The sequence below is a fragment of the Chrysochloris asiatica genome, unplaced genomic scaffold (genome assembly GCF_000296735.1).
Source record: "Chrysochloris asiatica unplaced genomic scaffold, ChrAsi1.0 scaffold00206, whole genome shotgun sequence".
Classification (NCBI taxonomy): Eukaryota; Metazoa; Chordata; class Mammalia; order Afrosoricida; family Chrysochloridae; genus Chrysochloris; species Chrysochloris asiatica.
The window spans coordinates 5,178,925-5,203,622 of record NW_006408724.1 but is presented as its reverse complement, the minus strand read 5'-3'; the positions used below and the strand labels follow the sequence as shown (position 1 = coordinate 5,203,622).

At 38.0% G+C, this 24,698-nt stretch overlaps 1 protein-coding gene across 1 annotated transcript in view; it reads left to right on the top strand.

The window, feature by feature from the left end:
- Positions 1-24,698, top strand: part of CUBN (cubilin (intrinsic factor-cobalamin receptor)) — a 384,343-nt gene that overhangs the window by 22,707 nt on the left and 336,938 nt on the right. Inside the window, exons 10-14 of the mRNA XM_006872611.1 lie at positions 1,765-1,860; positions 13,245-13,363; positions 13,885-14,071; positions 15,533-15,645; positions 22,009-22,243. Coding sequence (XP_006872673.1) covers positions 1,765-1,860; positions 13,245-13,363; positions 13,885-14,071; positions 15,533-15,645; positions 22,009-22,243 — 750 coding nt within the window. The remainder of the gene's footprint in view (positions 1-1,764; positions 1,861-13,244; positions 13,364-13,884; positions 14,072-15,532; positions 15,646-22,008; positions 22,244-24,698) is intronic.

The window sequence follows — 24,698 nt, the reverse complement described above, 5'->3', positions numbered from 1 at the left end:
CAAATCTGTTATTCAGATGATCTCTAAATTTAGGTGGGATGTATTCAAGGTCGTTTTTTGACTCTCGTGGACTTGTTTTCATTTTCTTCAGCTTCAGTTTGAATTTGCATATGAGTAATTGATGGTCTGTTCCCCAGTCTGCTACTGGCCTTGTTTTTACTGATGATATGGAGCTTTTCCATCTTCTCTTTCCACTTTTACTGATGATATGGAGCTTTTCCATCTTCTCTTTCCACAGATGTAGTCAATTTGATTTCTATGTTTTCCATCTGGCGAGGTCCATGTGGATAGTCGTCTGTCTAAAGAAGGTATTTGAAATGAACAAATCATTGGTTTTGCAGAAATCTATCATACGTTCTCCAGCATTATTTCTATCACCAAGGCCATGTTTTCCAACTACTGATCCTTCCTCTTTGCTCCCAACCTTCGCATTCCAATCACCACTAATGCTCAGTACCTCTTGATTGCATGTTTGATCAATTTCAGATTGAAGAAGTTGGTAGAATTCTTCTATTTCATCCTCACTGGCTTCAGTGTTTGGTACGTAAATTTGAATAATAGCGGTATTAACTGGGCTTCCCTGTAGGCACGTGGATATTATCCTATCACAGATAGCGTTGTACCTTATGACTGATCTGGATATGTTCTTTTTGATCTGGATATGTCATTCCCGGCATAGTGAACCATGTGGTTATCAGATTCAAAATGGCTAATTTCAGCTCACTAATGCCTAAGGTATCGATGTTTATGTGTTCCATTTCATTTTTGCCAACTTCCAGTTTTCCCAGATACATGCTTTGTACATTCCACGTTCCGATTTTCAGTGGATGTTTACAGCTGTTTTTCTTCATTTTGAGTTGTGCCCCATCAGCACATGAAGATCCTGTGGGCTTTTCTCCCACGAGCTTTACTCCTTTTTTGTTATCATGGTCAACTCTACTTTGAGGAGGCAGCTCTTCCCCAGTTGCATTTTGAGTGCCTTCCAAAAGGGGCTCATTTTCTGGCACTATATCTGACAGTGCTTTTCTGCTATTCATAAGGTTTTCAGTGACTAAAGATTTGGAAGTAGTTCGTCACTCTTTCTTCCTAGTCTGTCTTTGTTTGGAAGCTCATCTGAAACCTGTCCACCATGGGTGACCCTGCTGGTTATTTAAAATACTGTTGGCATAGCTTTCAGAATCATATCAACTCATAAGCCACCATAGTATGGCAAACTGACAGACAAGTGGTGACCGTTTGGTTTTAAGTGAAAACTGTCACTTTAAATTTTGAGGAGATCTGTGTGCATGCGTAATAGAACCCTCTGGGGGTGGGGTATCCATTTGCTCAAGCATCACCTCTAGTCACCAGAATGGAGGTGCGCAGACAGTGAGAGACCAATGAACAGATATCAAAAAAAGAATGTCCACACCTGTATCTCCATGGTTCTGGCAGGCATTCGTGGCTGTTCTGTCCCCCACCCCCGCCCCCCCATAGTCTCTCCCAAAATGGCAGCTCCGGGAATAGCTGAGCGTCTTGAATTAGAAAGCAATGGATTTCTTGATTCTGCTATAAATTCCCCTAGCTGTAAGCCTTTTAATCTTCTAAATATTGTTATTCAGTAGGGAAATTTAATATGTTTATGTGACTTTATATTTATATTTTCTATTTTGATGAAGAGGATATCTGGTTTGTTTGATGCATGCTATTTGATTCTCAGATTGGTTCTCCTTCTTACATATTATTGACATTGTTCCTCATTGCTTCTGTTCTTACTTGGATTAGGATACCAGGGCAATGGGAGAGTGTGCACCCTGATTGACATCTGCTCGGTCAACAATGGAGGCTGTCACCCACATGCTTCATGCTCCTCGGTTCTAGGTAACACGCATTACTCCTCTGGTTTAAGCTATTTTAGTATGACCTTCTAGAACAAATCAGTTTTAAAAATATAATTTTCTATCCTCAAAGTTCTTTTTTTGATCTTCAAGCAAAAAGTTAACACTTGTGTCCTGATATGGCAATGTAGGATAAGCAGTGGACTGAAACCACAAGGTCAGAAGTCCAAACCCACCAGTGGCTCCTTGGAAACCCTCTTCAGAGTTGCTATGAGTTGGAGCCTACACGAGGGCACTTAATAACAAGAATGAATTGGAAAGGACTCAGTGGCACTTAACAATAACATATATTTATACATTTAGATAATTTTATAAAAAATAGGAATTAATAGGAATTAAGGAATTATTCCACAAAGTTATTTTTGTTGATATTAAAAGTGCTGTTCAGTTGATTCAGACTCAAAATGACTCTGTATAGGATTTCCAAGGAATGGCTGGTGAGTTTGAACCACTGACCTTGCGATTCAAAGTGTCCTCAAGATCTAGTGCATTATCCTGTATCATCCACACCAGAACTTCAGAAAGTAATTAGACTTGTTAATGTTATTAACTTATGAGTGTATTTTTTGGCAAGTAGGAATGAAAAAGGGAGGATGAATGAAATGCTACTTCCCTTTAAAGATGCTTCCATTTTGGTGCCACTTGCCAGAACTAAGTCACATGGGGAGACCGGGAAATGTAGTCTTTTTCCAGGAAACAAAGTATCAAACTAAAAATATGGAATTGTTGATGTTGTTAGTTGTTGTGGAGTTGGTGCCACTGCTAAAATAAGAGAAAAATGGATCAGGGTGAAAACTGGCAGTGTCTGCAACATTGTGTAGAAAGGGACTTACCATCTAGTTTTTTTTTTTTTTTTTTAATATGTTGGTAATTTTTCTTCCAAAAATGTTATATAAATTTTTATGATTGCTAATTGACAGCACTTAACAACAACAACAACAGTATATAAAACTATTATTTTATTTCACCCATGGAAAATAAAGAATACTATTTTTTTTTTGGCAAACTTTATAAGCAAAAAGTTGTTTCCCATGATTTAATTTATACTTTTAGAAGACTACTGATTGGTAATGAATCTTTTCACATTGTTGGCCATTGTTTGTTTTTCAATTTGTTAATGTTCTTTGCTCATTTTTATTGGTTAATCTCTAAATGGTTTGCAAAATTTCCTTCTATAACATTAACACATTATCTGTCATATGTTTTACATGTATTTTTACTGGCATGTAGTTTTTCTTTTAATTTTGTAGTGGTGTTTATCATTTAAAAGTTCAAATTTTCAATGTAATTATAAAAAACAATTTTTCTTTTCTGTTTTCTCTCTTCAGTGTTATAATTTAAAGACTTTCTCTATTGAATACTTTTTTAAAGAATCAAATACATTTCTTTTATACTTTTATGGTATTATTATTATTATTATTTTCCTTTTATTGTTGTTTATTGGTCCAATAGTGAAGATTTTTTTTTCTTGTGTTATTGTGAATTATATGATATTTTACATGAGAGAACTTTGGTTTTTACATTCATTCCATTGTATATTGTCTCATTGCCATGGTTCCAATCCCCTCCATGTATCATCAACTGACCAAAGGGTATACCCTATAAACCCTCCCCCTACCCCCCCCCCCCCCCCGCCCCCCATTCTTCAGGACCCAGTCCCTCTCCCTTTCTGGATCCAAAGTCCCCAGCCACTTCATCATTCCACGTCATCGTCTCTGCCTCCATCTTGGGCCTCGCTGCTTCTCTGGGTAGGGTACCGCTCTCGGCTCTTCTCTGTTGATGATCCCAGGGACCTCCACTCCTAGACTGGAGAGTTAATAACTCCCTTCCTTGCTACAAAACGTCTACCTTTACATTTCCAACCCTCACGATCAGTCCTGATAACAGTCATTCACTAATGTATCACAAGTGACCCTTCTGCATTTCATTTCATCAGCTCCACTTAGACAGATTGGATAGTACTCACTGGAGATTCTGCTTTCCTCCATGCCCCCTAGCTCTAGGTTCCCTCTTGAAAGCTTGTAAGCCAGTTGCTTCTTGCCTTTGTGGTTCCCACTTCCCCCCTCCCCCCAATTTGGGTATCCAATGTCCAAGTTGCCCATCTCAGTCTACTCTGTGTGTGGAGGGGGTGGGAATATTTCTTGCTGTGAGGGTTTGTTCCATCTTTTGGGTTACTGCATCCATAGGTGTAGATCAAGTTCATCAAATTGTCTCAGATCACTCTTTTTTTTTTTCCCCTCTTCTTTCTTCTCCTTGTTGAGTTCTGATCATCTATTCATCAGGGCCAGGTCACATGGGTACCATCTGCAAGTGTGGGTGTTCTTGTGCGTATGCCCTCTCTTCTTATCAGCTGGTAGCTTCACTCTAGTCCTCTGTGGCCACGCCGCTGACTCTGGGCCCAGGAGTCCCCAGGTCTCCCCACGCTGCTGCTGGCCAACCAGGTTCCCATCTGGCTCCACAGAAGCCCACCGAACATTGTAGGGCTTAGATTGCCGCTTCATTGCTGATTTTACCTCACTTCCCCCTATCGGAGATGTGTGTGGTCACCAATCAGAGTGTGTATTTCCATTAAATCTTAGTCTTGGAAGGGGGGTTTGCATTAAGGGGACCCAACCACTTGCCTTGATGTTTCCTGGGCAAGCAATTTGTTTGTTCTTGTAGTAACAGTCCATCTGCCTCTATTGTTTTGTATTTTTCTTGTAGGTCTTTCTTTCAAGAAGTATCTTCTGTTCTTCTAGCCGCTCCAGGCTGCTTTGCTCATCCTTTCAAATTTCCAGAGATGGAAATTTCCCATCTCTGGAGATCTGGATGTGGTTCAGGCTTCTATCTTTAGTCTTATGTATTGCAAAGGCTCTGCAGGAAGCCTCCTTCCCTGGGCACTTTGTAGCCCCATTTTAGGTATTCCAATCAGTTATAGGCAGAAGACGGACTTACAAGCTTTCTATGGTGATGTTTCTGACTATTCCTTTCTCTCCCCCTCCGGTGTCTATTTTATATTATAATGCAAGGAAAACCAAGATTCAAAAGACTGCCAAAAAAAAACAAAAAGACTGCTGAGCATCTTAACATTGAGCATCTTAACATTATTCCCCCCTTTTCCCCATTTCAACCATGGGTCAATCTCTGTATCCCAGAGCCCTGTAGTTCCATGTTTGTGCATATATCATTCTTTATCTCTGTCCCACTTAGCCCATTCAAACATGCCTAATTGTTCTCCCATCTGCTTTGTTCTTTCGTTTCCCTCTCCCTCCTTGTATATTGCCCCCCTCCCTAGCACCCAAAGTTTCCTGTGTCTAATCCCTACCCTGTGCTCCACCTTCCTCTCCCTCCCCTCACCCACCACCGACTTCCCAGCAATCAACAAAAAATTCCCCATTATTATTATTTTTAAAACATTAAAATCTTTGATCTTTTTAGGGTTAATTTTTATCCATAGCATCTAGTAGGACTTGTTTTTCCTAAAGGAGTGGGCCCAATTACATTTATTGAGTAATATATTATATCTCTTACTATTTCAAAATACCACCTTTATTAGTTACTTATTTGCCATACACACAAGGTCCTGGTGTGGCACTATAAAGTAAGCCCTGAACTGCTAATTACAAGGTTGGCAGTTCAAACCTAACAGCGGCTCCTCATAAACCTTATACAGGGTTCCATGGCACTTAACAGCAACAGCAACAATAAACTTGAAAACATTTATTTGACATTGATCAAAGATGAAATAAAAATACATTGATAATTAATAGTGATTGAAGTGTGAAAGTTGGAAACAAATAGAAGAGAAAATATGGCCTTAGTGATAGAAATGATGCTGGAAATCACATGGTAGAATTTTGTAAGACTAATGACTTGTTCATTGCAAATTTCTTTTTCAACAACATTAATGGTGACAATACACTACATCTGTGGGAAAACACAGTGAAATAGCTCAGTATCATCAACCAAAGTAAGGTCATGGGCCAAGTGTAAAACAGACCATCAATTGCTCATGTGCAAGTTTAGTCCAAAGCTGAAGAAAATAAAAACAAGTTCATGAAAGCCAAAATATGGCCCTGAGTATATCCCACCTGAATTTAGAGACCACCTCAGCATCAGATTTGATACATTACACACTAATGACTGAAGACCAGAGGAGTTGTGTAATGGCAACAAGTATATCATCCATAAAGCAAAAAGACATTAAAAAGATAGACAAGAAAGAAAAGACCAAAGTAAATGTCAGAAGGGACTCTGAAACTTGCTCTTGAATGTAGAGTAGCTAAAGCAAATGGAAATAAAAGAGCTGAACAGAAAATGCCAAAGAGCAGCTCAAAAAGACAAGATAAAATATTATAAGTGCAAAGACTTGAAATTAGAAAACCAAGCATTAAGAACATGATCAGCAATCCCCAGGTTGAAAGAACTAAAGAAAATATTCAAACCTACAGTTGCTATATTGAAGGATTCTATGGGCAAAACATGGAACAATGCAGGAAGCATCAAAAGAAGATGGGGGAAAAAAAGAAGAAGATGGAAGGAAGATATAGTCACTGGACCAAAAAGAATTGGTCAACATTCAACCATTTCATGAAGTGGCATATGATGAAGAATATGGTACTGAAAGAAAAGTCCCAGATGCAATGAAGGCATTATTGAAAAACACAAACAAGTAAACCAAGCCCACTGCCATGGAGTGGATTTAGATTCATAATAACCCTGTATAGGGTTTCTGAAGCTATAACTCTTTCTTTGTTGATGTTTTTGCTAAGTGCTGTTGAGTCTGTTCTGACTCATAGTGACCCCTGTAAAGGGTTTCCAAGGAGTTTCTGGTGAACCTGAACCACCAACCATGCAGTCCAAACTGACCTTGCAGTCCAGCGCATTAAACCACAGTGCCACATAAGAGAGTAGAAAACTTCATCTTTCTCCTTCAGAACATCTTTGACTGGTTGACCTCGTAATTAGCAGTCCAGTGCTTATCTTACAGCATCACCAGAGTTCCTTCGTGAAAAACAAGGCTCCAGGAATTGGAATATCAAGAGAGGGAATGCCCTCAAACTTGATAAATGAAATTGTGGCTGACGTCCAGAAACTGTCGAGAGAAGACCATACCAATTACGACTGATGCATAACTACAGAAAATGGTAACTAACGTGGTTTCAACAAACTGATGATGCAGTCTTGGAAACACTCACTAGTCTATGTGATTGAAAGAGATTCATATTTGTGCCCATTCCAAGAAAGATGACCCAACAGGATGTGGATGTTACCAAACAATATCATTACTTTTATATACAAGTAAAATTTTGCTGACAGTAATTAAAACACAGTGGTAGAAGCATATCAACATGAGGCTGCAAGAAGTTCAAGCTGGATTCAGAAGAGGGCGTGGAATAAAGGAGATCATTGGTGATGTTCGGTGGATCTGGGCTGAAGGCAGGGAATGCCAGCAAGAGTTTATTTGTGCTTTATCGACTATGCAAAGGCATTCAACTATGTGGATTATAACAAACTATGTACAACACTGCAAAGAATGGGTATTCCAGAAAACTAAATTGTGCTCATGCAGAACTTGTAAATAAAGTAAGAGTCTTTTGAACAGAACAAGACAATAAAAACTGTGATTTAAAGTCAGGAAAGATGTGCATCAGGGTTATATCCTTTTACCATACTTATTCATTTTGTATGCTGAGCAAATATTCTGGGAAGTTGGACTATATGAAGAAGAACATGGCATTAATATTAAAGGAAGATTCATTAATAACCTACTATATATACAGGTGACACAACCTTGCTTGCTGAAAGCTAAGAAGGCTTGAAACACTTGCTGATGAAGATTAAATTCTGGATTATAAATCACTGTTGTTGTTAATTGCCGTCAAGTTGGTTACAACCTATAGCAACTCTGTATAGGGTTTCGGAGGAGCTGCTGGTGAGTTTGAACCATTGCTCTTATGGTTCAAACTGACCTTGCAGCCCAGTGTTTATCCTACAGAGCTACACCAGGACCCCATAACTTAATATTGTTGTTGTTAGGTGCCATCAAGTTGATGCTGACTCATAGCAACCTTATCCGCAGCAGAATGAAACACTGCCCAATCCTGGGCCAACCTCACTATCATTGCCACGCTTTAGTCCATTGATGCTGCCACTTGGCCAATCCATCTTGCTGGGGGTTTAACTTTTTTCCTCTGACCCTCCACCTTACCAAACATGATATCCTTCTCCAGCGACTGGTCCCTCCTGACAATATGTACCAAGTATGAGAGACCACGTTTGGCCATCTTGGCCTCCAAGGAGCACTCTGGCTGCACTTATTCCAACACAGATCTGTTGGTTTTATGGGTAGCCCATGGCACTTTCAATATTCTCCTCCAACACCATAACTCAACAGCATCAATTCTATGGTCTTCCATATATACTGTCCAACTTTCACATGCATATGAGGTTATTGAAAATACCATGGCTTGGGTCAGATGCACCTTAGTCCTCAAGCTAACATCTTTGCTTTTCAACACTTTAAAAAGGTCTTGTGCAGCATATTTGCCTAATGCAATACGTCATCTGATTTCTTGACTGCTGCTTGTGGGAGTGTTGATCATTGGTCCAAGAAGAATGAAGTCCTTGACAACTTCAATCTTTCCTCCATTAATAAGAATGTTGTTTATTGGTCCAAAAGTGAGGATTTTTGTTGTCTTTACTTAAGATGCAATCCATACTGAAGGCTGTGCTCTTTGATCCTCATCAGTAAATATTTTAAGTTTTCTTCACTTTCAGCAAGCAAGGTTGTATCATCTGCATATCACAGGCTGCTAATGAGTCTTCTTCCAATCCTGACGCCATGTTTTTCTTCATAGAACCCAGCTTCTCGGAAATATTTGCTCAGCATACAGGTTGAATAAGTATGGTGAAAGAAACAACTTTGTCGCACACATTTTTAAATTTTAAACCATTCAGTGTTCCCATTTATTTATTAATTCAATTATTTGCTCAGCATACAGGTTGAATAAGTATGGTGAAAGAATACAACCCTGTCGCACAACTTTCTTAATTTTAAACCATTCAGTGTTCCCATGTTCTGTTCGAATAGCTGCCTCTTGGTCCATGTACAGATTCCTCACTGAGCAGAATTAAGTGTTCCAGAATACTCATACTTTGCAATATTGTCCATAGCTTGTCATGATTCACACAATCAAAAGCCTTTGTGTAGTCAACAACGCAAACTCAATATTAAAAAAACAAAAATTCTCACAACAGGACCAATAAACAACATAATGATAAGTGGAGAAGACATTGAATTTCTCAAGGATTCCTTGAATTCACACTCAATACTAATGAAAGCAGCAGTTAAAACAAGTGATGCTAAGTTCTGTTGCTAAGTTCTGTTGAGTGGATTCCTACTCATAGCTATCTTGTAAAGGGTTTCTGAGGAGTGGCTGAACCACTGACCTTTTGGTTAGCAGTCCAGTGCTTATCCTACAATACCACACCAGGATAGCATTTGACAAATCTGCTGCAAAAGACCTCTTTAAAGTATTAAAGCAAAGATACCACTTAGGAGGCCTAAAATGCATCTGACTTAAACCACGTAATTTTCGATTGCTTCATATGCATGTGAAATCTGGGCAATGAATAAGGAAGACTGGACAAAAATGGATACATCTGAATTATGGTGAAGAATGTTGAAAGTACTGTGGACTGGCAGAAGAGCAAACAAATCAGTCTTGGAGGAAGTACAGTTAGAATGACCCTAACAGTGGAGGATGGAGAGACTTGTCTCTTGTACTTTGGACGTGCTATCAGCAGGGACCAGTCCAGTGAAATGAAGCCAAGCTTAGCAAAGCCAAGGGCCTGCAAAAAAGTAGAAATCCTCTAATGGGATAGGTTGACACAGTGGCAGCAGCAATGGGCTCAAGCATAGCAATAACTGAGGGTGGTGCAGGACTGGGCAATGCTTTCTTTTGTTGTGCATAGGGTCACCATGAGTAGGAGCTGACTTCACCAACAACAGGGAATACGATGGTTCTGTAGTATAAGCACTGGACTGCAAACCACAAGGTTGCTCTGAGGGAGAAAGATGAGACTTGCTGCTCCTGCAAAGATTTATAACCTCTGAAACTAGGCAGGGTCACTATGAGTCAGAACTGACTCCATGGCACTTAACAACAACAACAATAACAAGAAGTCTAACAGAATTGCTACTAGGGTTCCAATTTGTGTATGCATGAGGGTATTCCAAATTAAAAGTGTTTCAATGTTTCTCTGCTATCAGTGGATGACTACAGACAAGTTTTCTCATTAATATACTTGCTTTAGTCTCCTTAAGGAGCTCTGGTGGTGTAATAGTTACGAGTCGGGCTGCCAACCTCAAGGTCAGCAGTTTGAAACTACCAGCGGTTCTGTGGGAGAAAGATGAGGTGTTCTGCTCCCGTAAAGATTTACAGCCTTGGAAACCCTGTGCAGGGTCACTATGAGTCAGAACTGACTCCATCGTACTTAACAACAACAACAGTCTCCTCAGGGTGCTTTTTAAAAAATGGAAGCTTGTTATGCAATGGAGAAAAATGACTTTGAGGTTAGGGCTAATACCAACATTTTAACAAAACTCAAGTGGCCATCTTTCTGAAACTTTGAAGCTATACAAAAATTTCACAGGAATGCTGCCCCAGTAATTTTTAGATGAATGAAGCATTTAAAGGAAGGTTGGGAAGTTCTCAAAAGATGAGCCAAGAAAGGGAACACCCTCAAACTCAATAAATGAAGAAATTGCGACTGAAGTCCAGAAACTGTTGAAAGAAGACTGTACCAAGTACCACTGATGGATAATTACTGAAAATGGGAAATCACATGGTTCAGCATTTTTTAATTTTAAATGAACATCTTGACATCAATAAACATTTGGCTCATCAGGTGCCAATATATTGTGGGAAGACCAGTTAGTTAAAAGAGCTGATCTTTCCATCAGTCTTTTCAACAAGGTCTTTTTCATTGGCCCTCCATTTTATTAAGCATGATGTCCTTTTCCAGAGACTAGTCCCTTCTGATAATATGTCTATATGTCTAAGGAACATGACATGAAATCTCCATCCTCACTTCTAAAGAGTATTTTTACTGTATTTTCTCCAAGATAGGTTTGTTTGTTTTTCTTGCAGTCCATGGTATATCCAATATTATTCACCAACACCATAATTCAAATACATTAATTCTTCTTTGGTCTTTTAAATTCTTTGTCCAGCTTTCACAAGCATATGAGACAATTGAAAATATGCTGGCTTGAGTTAGGTGTACCTTTATCCTTAAAATGACATCTTTGCTCTTTAACACTTTAAAGAGAGGTCTTTTGAAGCAGATTTGCCTAATGTGATCTATATATAAATAAATCAATATATAAATTGTCCTGACTGTTGCTTCCATAGTGTTTGATTGTGGATCCAAGTAAAATGAAATTCTTGACAGCTTCAACTTTTCTCCATTTTTCATTATGTTGTTAATTTGTTCAGTTTTGAGAACTTTTGTTTTCTAAATGTTGATTGTAATCCATACTGATGGCGATATTTTTTAATTTTCAGTAAGTGCTGCAAATCTGTAATTTTTCAGCAAACAAATTTGTTACATCTGCATATCGAAGGTTGTTAATGATCTCCCCTCAAATCCTGGTGCGGCGCAGCAGGATAATTCACTGGACTGCAAGGTCAATTTGAACTGCAAGATCGCTGGTTCAAACCCACCAGCTGCTCCTCAGAAACCCTATACAAGGTCACTATGAGTCAGAACTGACTTGATGGTACTTAACAACAGCAACAACATATATATGAATATTTGAGTGTCTATGTATATATGCGGAGTCCTGGTGTGGCGCTGTGAGTTAATGTGCTGGACCACAAGTTGGTTTGAACTGCAAGGTCGGCAGTTCAAGCTCACCAGCTGCTCTTAGGAAACGCTATACAAGGTCGCTATGGGTCGGAACTGACTTGACGGCACTTAACAACAAAATGTATATATGCATATATATACATGTATGCAAATGTGTATGTTTTGACTCTATCATCTTAGCATCTTATCATTGGTCAAGAACTTTCTCTCTCTATGTTTGTCTTAATTGTCTAGTGCTACTATAACAGAAATACCACAAATGGATGACTTTAACAAACAGAATTTATTTTCTAACAGTTTAGAAGGCTAGAAGTCAAATTCAGAATACCAGCTCTGGGAAAAGCTTCTTACATCCTTTCCGCATCTGTAGGTCCAGCATTCCTTGGAGATCTCCACCTTGACATCAATGGTAATGCGGATCTAGGAGCTTCACAGGGCAGGGACCCTTGCCCATAGGATGCATTCCACTCCTGGTTCTTTCTTCTTGGTGGTATAGGTCCTTCTTTCTCTGTTCACATCTCTCTCCTTTTATTTCTTGTAAGATAGAAGGTGTTGCATGTTGTGCCCTTGGGGATCTCCCATACATTGGATCAGGGTCATGGTAGAACTAAGGGTGGTTTATTGAGTCCTGGTGTAGTATTATAGGATAAGCACTGAATACTAACTGCAAGGTTAGTAGTTCAAAGTCACCAAACAATCCTCAGAAACCCTATACAGGGTCACTATGCATCAGTTCTGACTTGATACTTAACAGCAACAACAACCTTACTCTTAATTCTGTCATTGATTTGTCACATGAGATCACACCATGGGGGATCTTCACACAACTTCCAAACCACTGAGAATCATGGTCCAATGAAGCTGACACATTTCTGGGGGTTGGGGCACACAAGTCAATCCATGGCAATGTTTTGTTTCTTCATGTATAAAATAGGGATGATTATAACACCTAGTTAATAGGATTCTCAAATGGATTAATGTAAAATATTTGCACAGACATTATTATTATCAGAAGAACACCTTTTTATACAGAAGACAATCACCTTAGATGCTATGAAGTAGCACTTTGTGTACTTCTATGCTGATTTTCTGTATTCTGACCTGTCAGCTTACCCTAGAAGCCTTGAAAAAATTACAGGCAAAGTTGTAGCAGCATTAAAGTTTACTTATTCCATTTTTCCCCATAAAAATTTCTTTAAAGAAGTTTTTATTTCTTTAGCTCCTCTTCTCTTCTGTTTAGATACCGAATGTTTATTTATAACTCAGGACCATCTGACATATGGACTTTACAGCACCAGTGTCCATTTACATACAAATAATTAGGAAAGCTTAATATCTTTTTATAACTTTTAAGATAAAATATGGGAAAATAAAGATTGTAATAGCTTTTCTCATACCTGATCTTTTCTTTTCTCAGGCATATGACCATTTTGGACAGCAGAACCTGAGTTTAGTTATTTCATCTGGACTGAGGAAACCTATGTTGACACTTTTATTTTTGTTTTTGAACAGGTTCTTTACCTCTTTGTACCTGCCTCCCGGGATATACTGGAAATGGCCATGGGGCAAATGGATGTATACAACTCAGTAATATTTGCCTTAGTCACCCCTGTTTAAATGGACAATGCACTGTGAGTACTTTGTTCTTCATAATAAACACAGTACTTGAGGACAACTGTGGTCTCATTTCCAGGAAACATATTTTCTATATTAATCATGCATATAAGGTTATGATTCAGGCTTAAAATAAAGGAACTGTCAATAATTGTCAGTGCAATTTACAAAGTAGTAAATACAACCTTCAGTTTGATATAAATGAATGTGACTTCTTAGCAATTATCACTTAAATTTATTCACTACCATTAGGGTACTGGGAAGTATACTTACTATGGTTCAGTATCTGCTTCAGTTATCACTTTGTTGTTGTTATGTGCCGTTAGGTCAATCCCAACTCATAGTGACCCTCTATAGGGTTTCTAAGGAGTGGCTAGTGAGTTTAAACCACCGACTTTGTGGCTCAAACTGACTTTGTGCATGTATCAGTGCTTTATCCCACAGTGCCACAACTGGACTCACATAACACTTCTTTATTTCAATTGAAGTTTATTGTTTATTCATTTGTTGTATGGTATTATGTTTTTTCTTTCCATAGGAAACCGTCTCTGGCTATCTTTGTAAATGTGAGCCAGGTTGGGCTGGTATCAACTGTACAGAAAACATCAATGAATGTTTGAGCAGCCCCTGTTTGAATGGGGGAACGTGTGTTGATGCTGTTAATGGTTTCAGTTGTGAGTGCACCAGTGCCTGGACTGGACCTCATTGTCAGATTGCCCAGCAAGGTAGGGTCAGCCTTGTACATACCACAAACCTTCACAGACAGCTCTACAGTATCATCTTTTAATGAGTTCTGCAGATTTCTTCTACTGTACCAACTTATTTTCTTGTTCAGCGGCTCAAATGCTTAGAACTAAGTCTTTTCTTGCATAAATGATAGAGAATTCACAAAGTAAATATTTATATCTTTCATTTTAAGCCCAAAGAAACTTTTTTTAAAAGAAAAAATGGTATTTGTCATTTTGATTATGTTCTTTTTGAAAATAAAATATGCTCATTTTTTCCCCAAGGGAAAATTTTACATGTTGTTGTTGTTAGTGCCGTCGAGGCAGTTCTGACCCATAGCGACCCTGTATAGGGTTTCCAAGGAGTGGCTGGTGAGCTTGAACTGCCGACCTTGCAGTTCAAGCCAGCTTTGCTATCCAGCGTATTAACCCATAACACCACACCAGGACCCCAAAATTTTACATAGTGGCCTTTTAATATCCCCAGAATATTATACTTCATCATGTTACTCTACGGCTCTAGAATATATGTTGTTGTTGTTAAGTGCTGTTGAGTCAGTTCTGACCCATCGTGACCCTGTATAGGGTTTCTGAGGAGCAGCTGGTGAGCTTGAACTGCCAATCTTGTGGTTCAAACCGACTATCCAGTCTAGCTTATTAACCCACAGAGCCACACCAGAATATATATAGTGGCTCCCAATTGCCTGTTAAAATTAAGATTATGGCTAATTTTCAATATATTCCATAACCAGGGACTCATCCTATCTGTCTGCTATTATTTATCACTAATTTATTAAAAACAACCCTGCCCGAGGTGGGCATCTGGCCCCCCCCCCCCCCCAACATGTCAGCCATATGTTTTTCTACTGTGTTCTTTTATTTAGGATAATTCTCCTTTCTATAAATTCTTTCCTTCCCTTCCATCCAGTGGCATCTGACCCTGAGAAGTACACCACATTCCTCTTTCTTTTTAAAGTCTCGTCTGACTTCTATATCCCTTACTTAATGACTACTGATTTGGACTCGACACATATGAATTGATCTTTCACTGTATGTTTAGGAATATAGTAGACCTTGTGGGGACACTATAGAATGCACAATGTTGTCTGTACCTATTATCTGTTTTACCTTCTAGTTGAGAAAGTGTAGTTAATACAAAATGGTAGGGCATATACAAGAGCTAAAGATCAGAACTAAATTGTGTGTGGAAAAGTTAAGAATCATTAAAGTGGAGAAGTTAAAAATTAGAGAAAACAGAGTCAAGGGGAAGTCATGGAAGAAGGGAAGGGGCATCAAGTACATCTGACAGATGTTGACAGTGGCATGGTGTTGCTTTTATCCTTAGACTTTTCTAGAAATTTTGCTTAGATTTTTCTAGAAATTTCAGTAGCAGGGTTAGCATTGCCTAGGATCTTTCTTTTATGAGTCTCTGTAAAGCACATTTCATCTTTTCCTTTGCAGTTTGTGGAGGGTCACTGACTGGGATGTATGGAACCTTCAGCTACAGTAGCTCTGGCATTGGTTATGTTCATGATGTTAACTGCTTCTGGGTCATACGAACTGAAGAGGGAAAGGTAAATGTCCAGTTCTACATTTTACTCATATAGAATAATTATCATGTATTATATACAGCACATATTATCATATTTTCAAGTGTTATATATTGAGTACTTACCAACTGCCAGGCTTTGGGCTAGACATTTTGTACATATTTCGCTAATGTTAATACTAACTCTTGAAATAAATTGCAGTATCATCATTTGTAGATGAAACCATGGAAAATAAAAATAAAATAAGTAATTTTGAAAAACACCCTTTAGCTTGTAATTGGAATACTTGAATTTCATAGTCAAATTGTTTTGACTCCCAAGTTCATGCTTTGGACAAAATGGAGTCCTGGTGTGGCACTGTGGGATAAAGCACTGGACCACAAGTTCAGTTTGAGCCACAAGGTTGGTGGTTCAAATTCCCCCGACACTCCTCAGAAACCCTATACAGGGTAGCTATGAGTTGAAACCAACTCTATGACATTAAACAACAGCAGTACATTGACTGATAGACTGTAAACCAGTAGTTAATTTGTAAAGTTATATTGTTACTGAATTGGTACTGTATGAAAATGCTTACTTAGTATTATACTGATTGTACTGGTGATGAAGATTAAGATCGGATTCCTAGTGGTGCTATTGGATCAGCACTGAACTTCAAACCAGAAAGTAGGCAGTTCAAACCCACCAGCTGCTCCTCAGAAAACCTATACAGAGTCGCTTATGAGTCAAGGCAGACTCAATGGCACTTAACAACAAGATAAAGATCAATATTAGGAAGGATCAGTAGTTGGAAAATATAGCCTTTGTGATAGAAATGAAGATGTATATCACATAATAGAGTTTTGAAAGATCAATAACTTATTCGTTACAAATACCTTTTTTAAACAACATAAAAGATGCTTAAACACATGGATCTTATGAGATGGAATCCATAGGAATCAAATTGACTATATTTGTGGGAAGAAATGGTGAAAAAACTCAATATCATCAGCCAAAACAAAGCCAGAGGGGCAGACTATGGAACAGACATTCAATTGCCTGTAGATAAGTTCATGCTCAAGTTGAAGAAAATTAAAACTAGTCCACAAGAGCAAAAATATGACCTTAACTATGTCCAACCTGAATTTATAGAACACCTCAAGAACAAATTTGGTACTTAGACACTAATGACTGAAGACCAGAAGAGCCGTGGGACTACATCAAAAACGTCATTTGGGAAGAAAGCAAAAGGTCATTGAAAGGACAGAAAAGAAAGAGACCAAATGAACGTTAGAGAAGACTCTGAAACTTTTCTCCAGTGTAGAGAAGGTAAAACAACTGGAAGAATTGAGGAAGTCAAAGAGCTTAACAGAAAATTTTCAAAGGGCAGCAAGAGAAGACAAAGTCAAGTATTACAATGAAATGCTTAAAGACCTGGCAAAAGTGAAGAACACACTTAGCATCTCAAGCTGAATCAACTAAAGAAAAAACAAGCCTTGAATTGCAGTGTTGAACTCTATGGGCAAAATATTAAATGATCCTGAATATATCAAAAGAAGATAGATGGTATACATAGAGTCACTGTACCAAAAAGAAATGGTTACTGTTCAGCCATCTCAAGAATTAGCATATTATCAAGAACTGATGTTACTAAAGGAAGAATTCCAAGGTACACTGAAGGCGTTGGCAAAAAGCAAGGCTCCAGGAATTGTTGGAATACACATTGAAATCGTTCAACAAATTGAGACATTGCTAGAGCTACTCCCTCATCTATGCCAAGAAATTTGCAAGACAATTTCCTGGCCAACTGATTGAAAGAGATCCATATATATACCTATGTATATGTATCCATAAAGAGAGGTTACCCAATATAATGCAGAAATCATTGAACAACATTTATATCACATACAAGTAAATTTTCGCTGAAGATAATTAAAAAGCAGTTGTAACATTACATTGGAAGGGAGCTGCCAGAAACTGAAGTCAGATTTAGAAGAGGTTGTGGAACTATGGATATTACTGATGACATCAGAAGAATCTTGGCTGAAAGCAGAAAATACCAGAAAGATGCTTAATTGTGCTTTAATGACTATATAAAGGCATTTGACTGTGTGAATCATGACAAGATATGGATAACATTACAAAGAACGGGTATTCCAGAGAACTTAATTGTGTTCATTAGGAACCTGTACATAGGCAAGAGGTAGGTAGTTGTTAGAGCAGAACAAGGGGATACTGAATGGTTTATAATGAGGAAAGGTGTGTGCCAGAGTTGTGTTCTTTCATCATAGTTATTCCATCTGTATGCTGAACAAATAATCTGGAGAAACTCACTTATATGAAGAAGAATGTGGCATCAGGATTGGAGGAAGACTCATTAACAACCTGAAATATATAGATGATACAACCTTGCTGGAAGTGAAGAGATACTGATGAAGATCAAAGACCACAACCTTCAGTATGGCTTATACCTCAATATTAAGACAACAAAACTCCTCATAACTGGACCAATAAACAACATCATGGTAAAGGGAGAAAAGACTGAAGTTATCAAAGTGTTTTTTCTTCTTAGATCACAAATCAGTGCTCATGGAAGCAGCAGTCAAGAAATCAAATGGAGTATTGCATTAGGCAAATCTGCTGCACGAGGCCCCTTTAAAGTGTTCAAGAACAAAGATGTCAGTTTGAGGACTAGGGTACACCTGACCCAAGCCATGGCATTTTCAGTAATATCATATACATGTGAAAATTGAACAATGAATAAAGAAAACTATAGAAGAATTGATGCATTTGAGTTATGGTGTTGTAGCAGAATATTAAAAAGCACCATGGACTGTCTGAAGAACAAGCTTATCTGTATTGAACACAGCCACAATACTCCTTAGAAGCCAAGATGATGAGACTTCATCTCTCATACTTTAAACATGTTATCAAGTTAGACCAGTTCCTGGAGAAGAAAATTATGCTTGGTAAAGTGAAAGGAACTCTGGTAGCATAGAGGTTACGAATCGGGTTGCTAACCTCAAGGTCAGCAGTTTGAAACTACTAGCTGTTCCGCAGGAGAAAGAGGAGGCTTTCTCCTCCTGTAAAGATTTACGGCCTTTGGAAACGCTGTACAGGGTCGCTATGAGTCGGAACTGACTCCATGGCACATAACAACAACAACAAAGTGAAAGGTGAGCTAAACAGAGGAAGACACCCAACGAGATGGCTGAACACAGTGGCAGCAGCAATCCATTCAAGTGTAGTAACAATTGTGAGGTAGTGTAGGATTGGGTAGTGTTTTGTTTGTTGCATGTAGTGTCACTATGAATCTGAACCAACTTGGCAGTACCTAACCACAACAAGATTAAGATAGTATATTTACTAAATATCTTTTCTGTGCCAGGTAATATGCTAGGAACTATTTCACATACAGATACAATGAGGAAATTGAACCTAAACAAGCCAAGAAATTTGTTCAGTTTCAGGTGATTTTGTGAGTAGTATGCAGTGACTCAAACCACACCATTTTACTTCAAGGCTTATGCTGTTAACTGCTGCTGGAACACGCTTCAAAATCACATTTGAACCTATAGCAGGTTTTAGTGCTTTCATCCCCAACACTAACTACTTAGACTTTTAAAAATATTTATTTTTCAACAATCTCATGGATTCAGTAAAATAAAGCACTATATTTAAGGAAAGGAGCTCTGGTAGCGTAGTGGTTACGAATCGGGCTGTGAACCTTAAGGTCAGCAGTTCGAAACTACCAGCTGCTCCGCAGGAGAAAGATGAGGCATTCTGCTCCCGCAAAGATTTACAGCCTCGGAAACCCTGTACAGGGTCGCTATGGGTCGGAACCGACTACACGGCACATAGCAACAACAACAACAACAACATATTTAAGGAGCTCTGGTAGCGGTTACAAATCGGGCTGCTAATCTCATGGTCAGCAGTTCAAAACTACCAGCTGTTCCACGGGAGAAAGATGAGGCTTTCTGCTTCTGTAAAGATTTACAGCCTCAGAAACCCTGTACAGGATCACTATGAGTCAGAACTGACTCTACGGCACATAACAACAACAACAACATTGGAGTTTTATCTCAGATTTCTACAAACTTGTTCCAACAAATTAGTATTACAGAGATCATTGTAAAAGGTTCAGAAAGCAATTTTTTTTTCTCTTTAAGAGGGAGGGTGCTTTGCTACATGGTGACCTCACAATAGAATAAACTACAAAGTAAATTTCTCAGTGGCAAAGTCAGTAGTTCAAGCTCACCAGCTGCTCCTCAGAAACCCTGTACAGGGTCACTATGAGTTGGAATCAACTCAAAGGCACTTATCAACAACAACAACGTTATTTTAATTTCTACTTAATTTATATGACTGCTATTTATTAACATTAGAAAACATTTTCCTCTTGAGAAAAAAAATTAGTGTTAAAAAATTTTAAATACATTTTACCTTTTTGTCAGAACAGAACATTTATATGGATTTTCTTGATTCTCACTATTTTATATCTCCTCATCATAATATACAAAATGTAGAGAAAATATACTAAAATATGGGTAGCTTAATTCATAAGCAAAATTTAATTTTCATTGGAATTTCAAAGGTGAAAATGAAGCAATGCTATGTAATGAATCTCAAAAATATTTTAACACAGAATTTAAAAAATCCTGATATGCTTTTTCAATAGTTGAGTAACTATTATGATTTTAGGTTATTATGGAAATTGAATTCAGCCTCGTGTTTTAGGTTGTTTGTTTGAAATGAAGTTGTATTATATTATCTTTCAATATTACCACATTTTAACTCTGAGACACATTTCTTTTTTTTTTGTTTATTAACTCTTGCTTGTATGTTTGTAGTCCTGGTGTGGCTCTGTAAGGTTAGTACTAAACCATAAGGTTGGTTAATGCTGTGGGTTAATGCACCAGACTGCAAAGCCATTTGAACTGCAAGGTTGGTGGTTCAAGCTCACTAGCTGCTCCTCAGAAACACTATTGTTGTTGTTAAGTGCCATCGAGTCAGCTCCGACCCATAGCGACCCTGTACAGGGTTTCCGAGGAGCATCTGGTGAATTTCAACAACTGACCTTGCAGTTCTAACCCACCTTGCAGTTCAGCGCATTAACTCCCAACGCCACACCAGGACTCCTATACAGGGTCACTATGAGTCAGATCTGACTGGAAGACATTTAAAAACAACTTATATGTTTAGTACTTTTCAAAGTGTTTGCCTTTCCCAGGTGGCTTGTAGGATAAGCACTGGATCGAAAGGTGGGTTTGAGCTGCAAGGTTGGTGGTTGAAATACACCAGCCATTTGTCAGAAACCCCATACAGGGTCATTATATGTTGGAACTAACTTGATGGCACTTCGCAGCAACATTTTCAACCATAGGTTTTACCCATTTAAGGGTAAAGAGTTAACTAACTCCTACTTGCAGGTTTTGAAGTTTAAGTCTAACTTGAGACTCCTGAGAAGAAAGACCTGGTCAGCCCATGAAAACCCAAGAGAGCACAGTTCTATTCTAACACGCTAGGGACCCCATGTGTTGGAATCAACTCAGCAGCAACTAGTTTAATGATATCCAGTCACTGAAAAAAAAAAAAAAAATTCAGTTTACACTGTCATGGCCAAAGCCTTTGTCCCAAGTTGTCATTCTGAACTTACCATCAGAATCTTGCTGTAAGTTTCATAGATCACTATGAAATCAGCATACCTGGCGATCAATGATGAGTCTCCATGTATTTGATGCATGCTACAGTGATTCTGGAGTCCTGGTGTAGCTCTGTGGGTTAATGCGCCAGACTGCAAAGCCATTTGAACTTCAAGGTTGGTGGTTCAAGCTCACTAGCTGCTTCTCGGAAACCCTACACAGGGTCGCTATGGGCTGGGATTGACTCAACGGCACTTAACAACAACAACAACAGTGAATCCAGTGTTCAAGGTATAAAGTACTGTGAATGGTAATACTAGCCAGTTAATGAAAGGTAAAATTTTCAAATGCCAAATTTATTTTACCGGATTTTGAAAGAATGTCAACTATACATTTGAAATACCTTTGCTTGATGGACATGAGTTTAATGAAATCCAGGTAAATCTATTTCATTAATGTTACATTTTTTCACCTAAGTGTGGTCTTCTCAAATTTTGAAAGTAATGTAGAATTATGTAGAATTGCTACAAGCATGAAGGGACTTCAAAAAGTTCATGAAAAAAAAAATGGAATTAAAAGAGAATGGATTTTTTCCTCAAACTTTTGGAAGCTCATTTGCACTTGTGGATAAATAGAAAAATGTAGATATAGCTGTTGAAAGTAACTCAGTATGAATGAATATTTCCTAGCTAATAGGAAAAAGACTTTAGAATTAACATGCAAATGAAAAGTAATAAATAGATTGTGCTCTTTTACTCTTTAGGTCTTGCGCATCACTTTCACATTTTTCAAATTAGAATCAGTGGACAACTGTCCATATGAATTTCTTCAGATTTATGATGGAGAATCATCTGCAGGATTCCAACTTGGAAGATTCTGTGGCTCCAGCCCTCCTCATGAACTTCTCAGCAGTGACCATGCGCTCTACTTCCATTTTTACTCTGAGCATTTAAGAAATGAGAGAGGCTTTACAGTAAAATGGGAAACACAGCAACCTGGTAAAGCATTTTGGGATTCAATGATAGATAATATTCTTTAGTAATTATTTTTAATCAAAGAAACCACAATGCATTGGAATTGCCTTTTTTTTTTTCTTCAGAGATAATAAAATTTGTATGAAATGAAAATGATTAAAACATCTAAGTCTTAGTGAGTCCCTTATGAGATTGCTGAATTGCATTTAATAAGTTCTACTGGTAAATTGGAATCCTGGTGTGGCGCTGTGGGTTAATGCACCAGACTGCAAAGCTGTTTGAACTATAGGGTTGGTGGTTCAAGCTCACCAGCTGCTCCTCGGAAACCCTATACAGGGCCTCTGTGGGTCAGAACCGACTCGATGGCACTTTACAACAACTGGTAAATTAACTGCGGGGATATTGTTGAAGGTGGTGTCTAGTCCTTTACTCTGCTGTTACTCTGAATTGCAGTAGAGTTGATTCTGACTCATGGTGACACTACGTGCCCAGATTGTCAAGACTGTGACCCAGAAAATCAGGCCTATCTTCTTGAGTGCCTCTGGGTGGGTATGAACTACCAACTTTTCAACTAGTAGTTGAGCACTTAACTGATTGTGCCGCCCAGGGTATTCCTTATATTAACGTTGTTGCTGTTAGGTGCTATTGAGTCAGTTCTGACTCATAGCTACCCTATACACAACAGAATGAATCAGTGCCCAGCCCTGTGCCATCTTGACAACTGTTGCTATATTTGAGCTCATTGTTGTTGCCACCCTGTCAATCCATCTTGTTGAGGAGCTCCTTCTTTCTAGCTGACACGCCTTTATTTCAAGCAGGTGTTCTTCTGCACGGACTGCTACTTCCTGACACTATGTTCAAAGTAAGAGAGATCAGTATCTTCATCCTCGCTTCTAAGGAACATTCTGGCTGTACTTCTTCCGAGAGAGATTTGGTTGTTCTGGCATTGTAGGGTACTTTGAATATTTTTCTTCAACACCATAATTCAAATGCATCAGTTCTATAGTTTTCCTTATTCATTGTCCAACTTTTGCATGCATATGAGGTATTTAAAAATACCAAGGCTTCAGTCAAGGGCAGCTTTGTCTTCAAAGTGATGCCTTTACTTCTGTAACAACAGATTTGCTTAGTGCAATTCATTTGATTTCTTGATGACTGTCTGATAATTTAAGGAGCTCTAGTAACATAGTGGTTACAAATTGGGCTGCTAACTTCAAGGTCTGCTGTTCAAAACCATCAGCTGTTCCATGGGAGAAAGAGGAGGCTTTCTGCTCCACTTTTGGTCACTATGAGTTGGAACCCACTCCATGGCAAACCACTACCACCACCATCTGATAATTTGTTGCTCTTCTGTTGTTTTATTTTTAATGCTTTGTAATTTGTTTCTTTCTTTTTCCCCTTACTTTTGACTGTGAAAAATTTAATCATATCTAAAAACAGAGAACAGTCTAAAGGAGCCCTATTCATGAGCAACAGACCTGTGGATGTATTTCTGGTATTTCTCATCGTTTTGATTGGTTCTATCTGTCCTTTGACCATATTGGCTTAACTAGTGAAGTTTTATAGTAAACCTTGAAATCTGGTAGTCCTCTTTTTATTTTTACATATGCTGTATCCTTTGGCTTTCTATCTAAATTTTAGAATGAACTTGTCAATTGTCAACAATACTCTGTTCTTATTGCTATTGTATTGAATTCAAATGAATAGGACAGACATCTGGATGAGAGAAGTGTCAGGATTTGTGAACATTTTAAAACCACCACACTACTTATTGCTAAACTGCTGAGAATTTTTATCTTGAATGTGGTATTAAAACATATTAAATACTTCTTCTGGCTCTCTTGTGATGATTATATGGTTTTTCTCCTCTTTTCTGTAAAGGAATTGCATTGACTGATTTTGAATGCTACCTCAATTTTGCATTCTTCAAATATTTTCCACTTTCTTAAGACATGCTATTCATGTTATATATTGCTAAATTTGATTTGCAAACATATATCTTAGAATTTTGTAATGATGATTGTGAGAAGTTAATACTTTTCTTTCAATTCCTCTGTCAATTGTATGTAGATAATGCTGACTTTATAAAATGAGTTGAAATGTGTTCCTTCTTTTTATATCCTCTGATGGTTTGTGCAATACTGGTAATATTTCTTTCTTAAGTGAAAGAATTTGCCATAATATTGATGAAACTTGGAATATTCTTCTTGAAAAAAATTCAAATTCAATTTTTTTTTAGATGTATTTATTCTTTTTTCAGAACTGGTAAAATATTTTGTCTCCAAAAATTTGCCAGAGGCTACAGTCTCTTCATTTATAAAATGTATGGTTTAAGTTTTTTTAAATTTATAGAAAAATAGAATTAAAGGAATAGAATGTATCCACAACTTTAAAAAAATTTTTTTTCTTAATTTAAGGTTTTTATTGTGGATTGAGTGAAAGTTTACAGGGCACATCATCAGTTTCACATTCAACAATT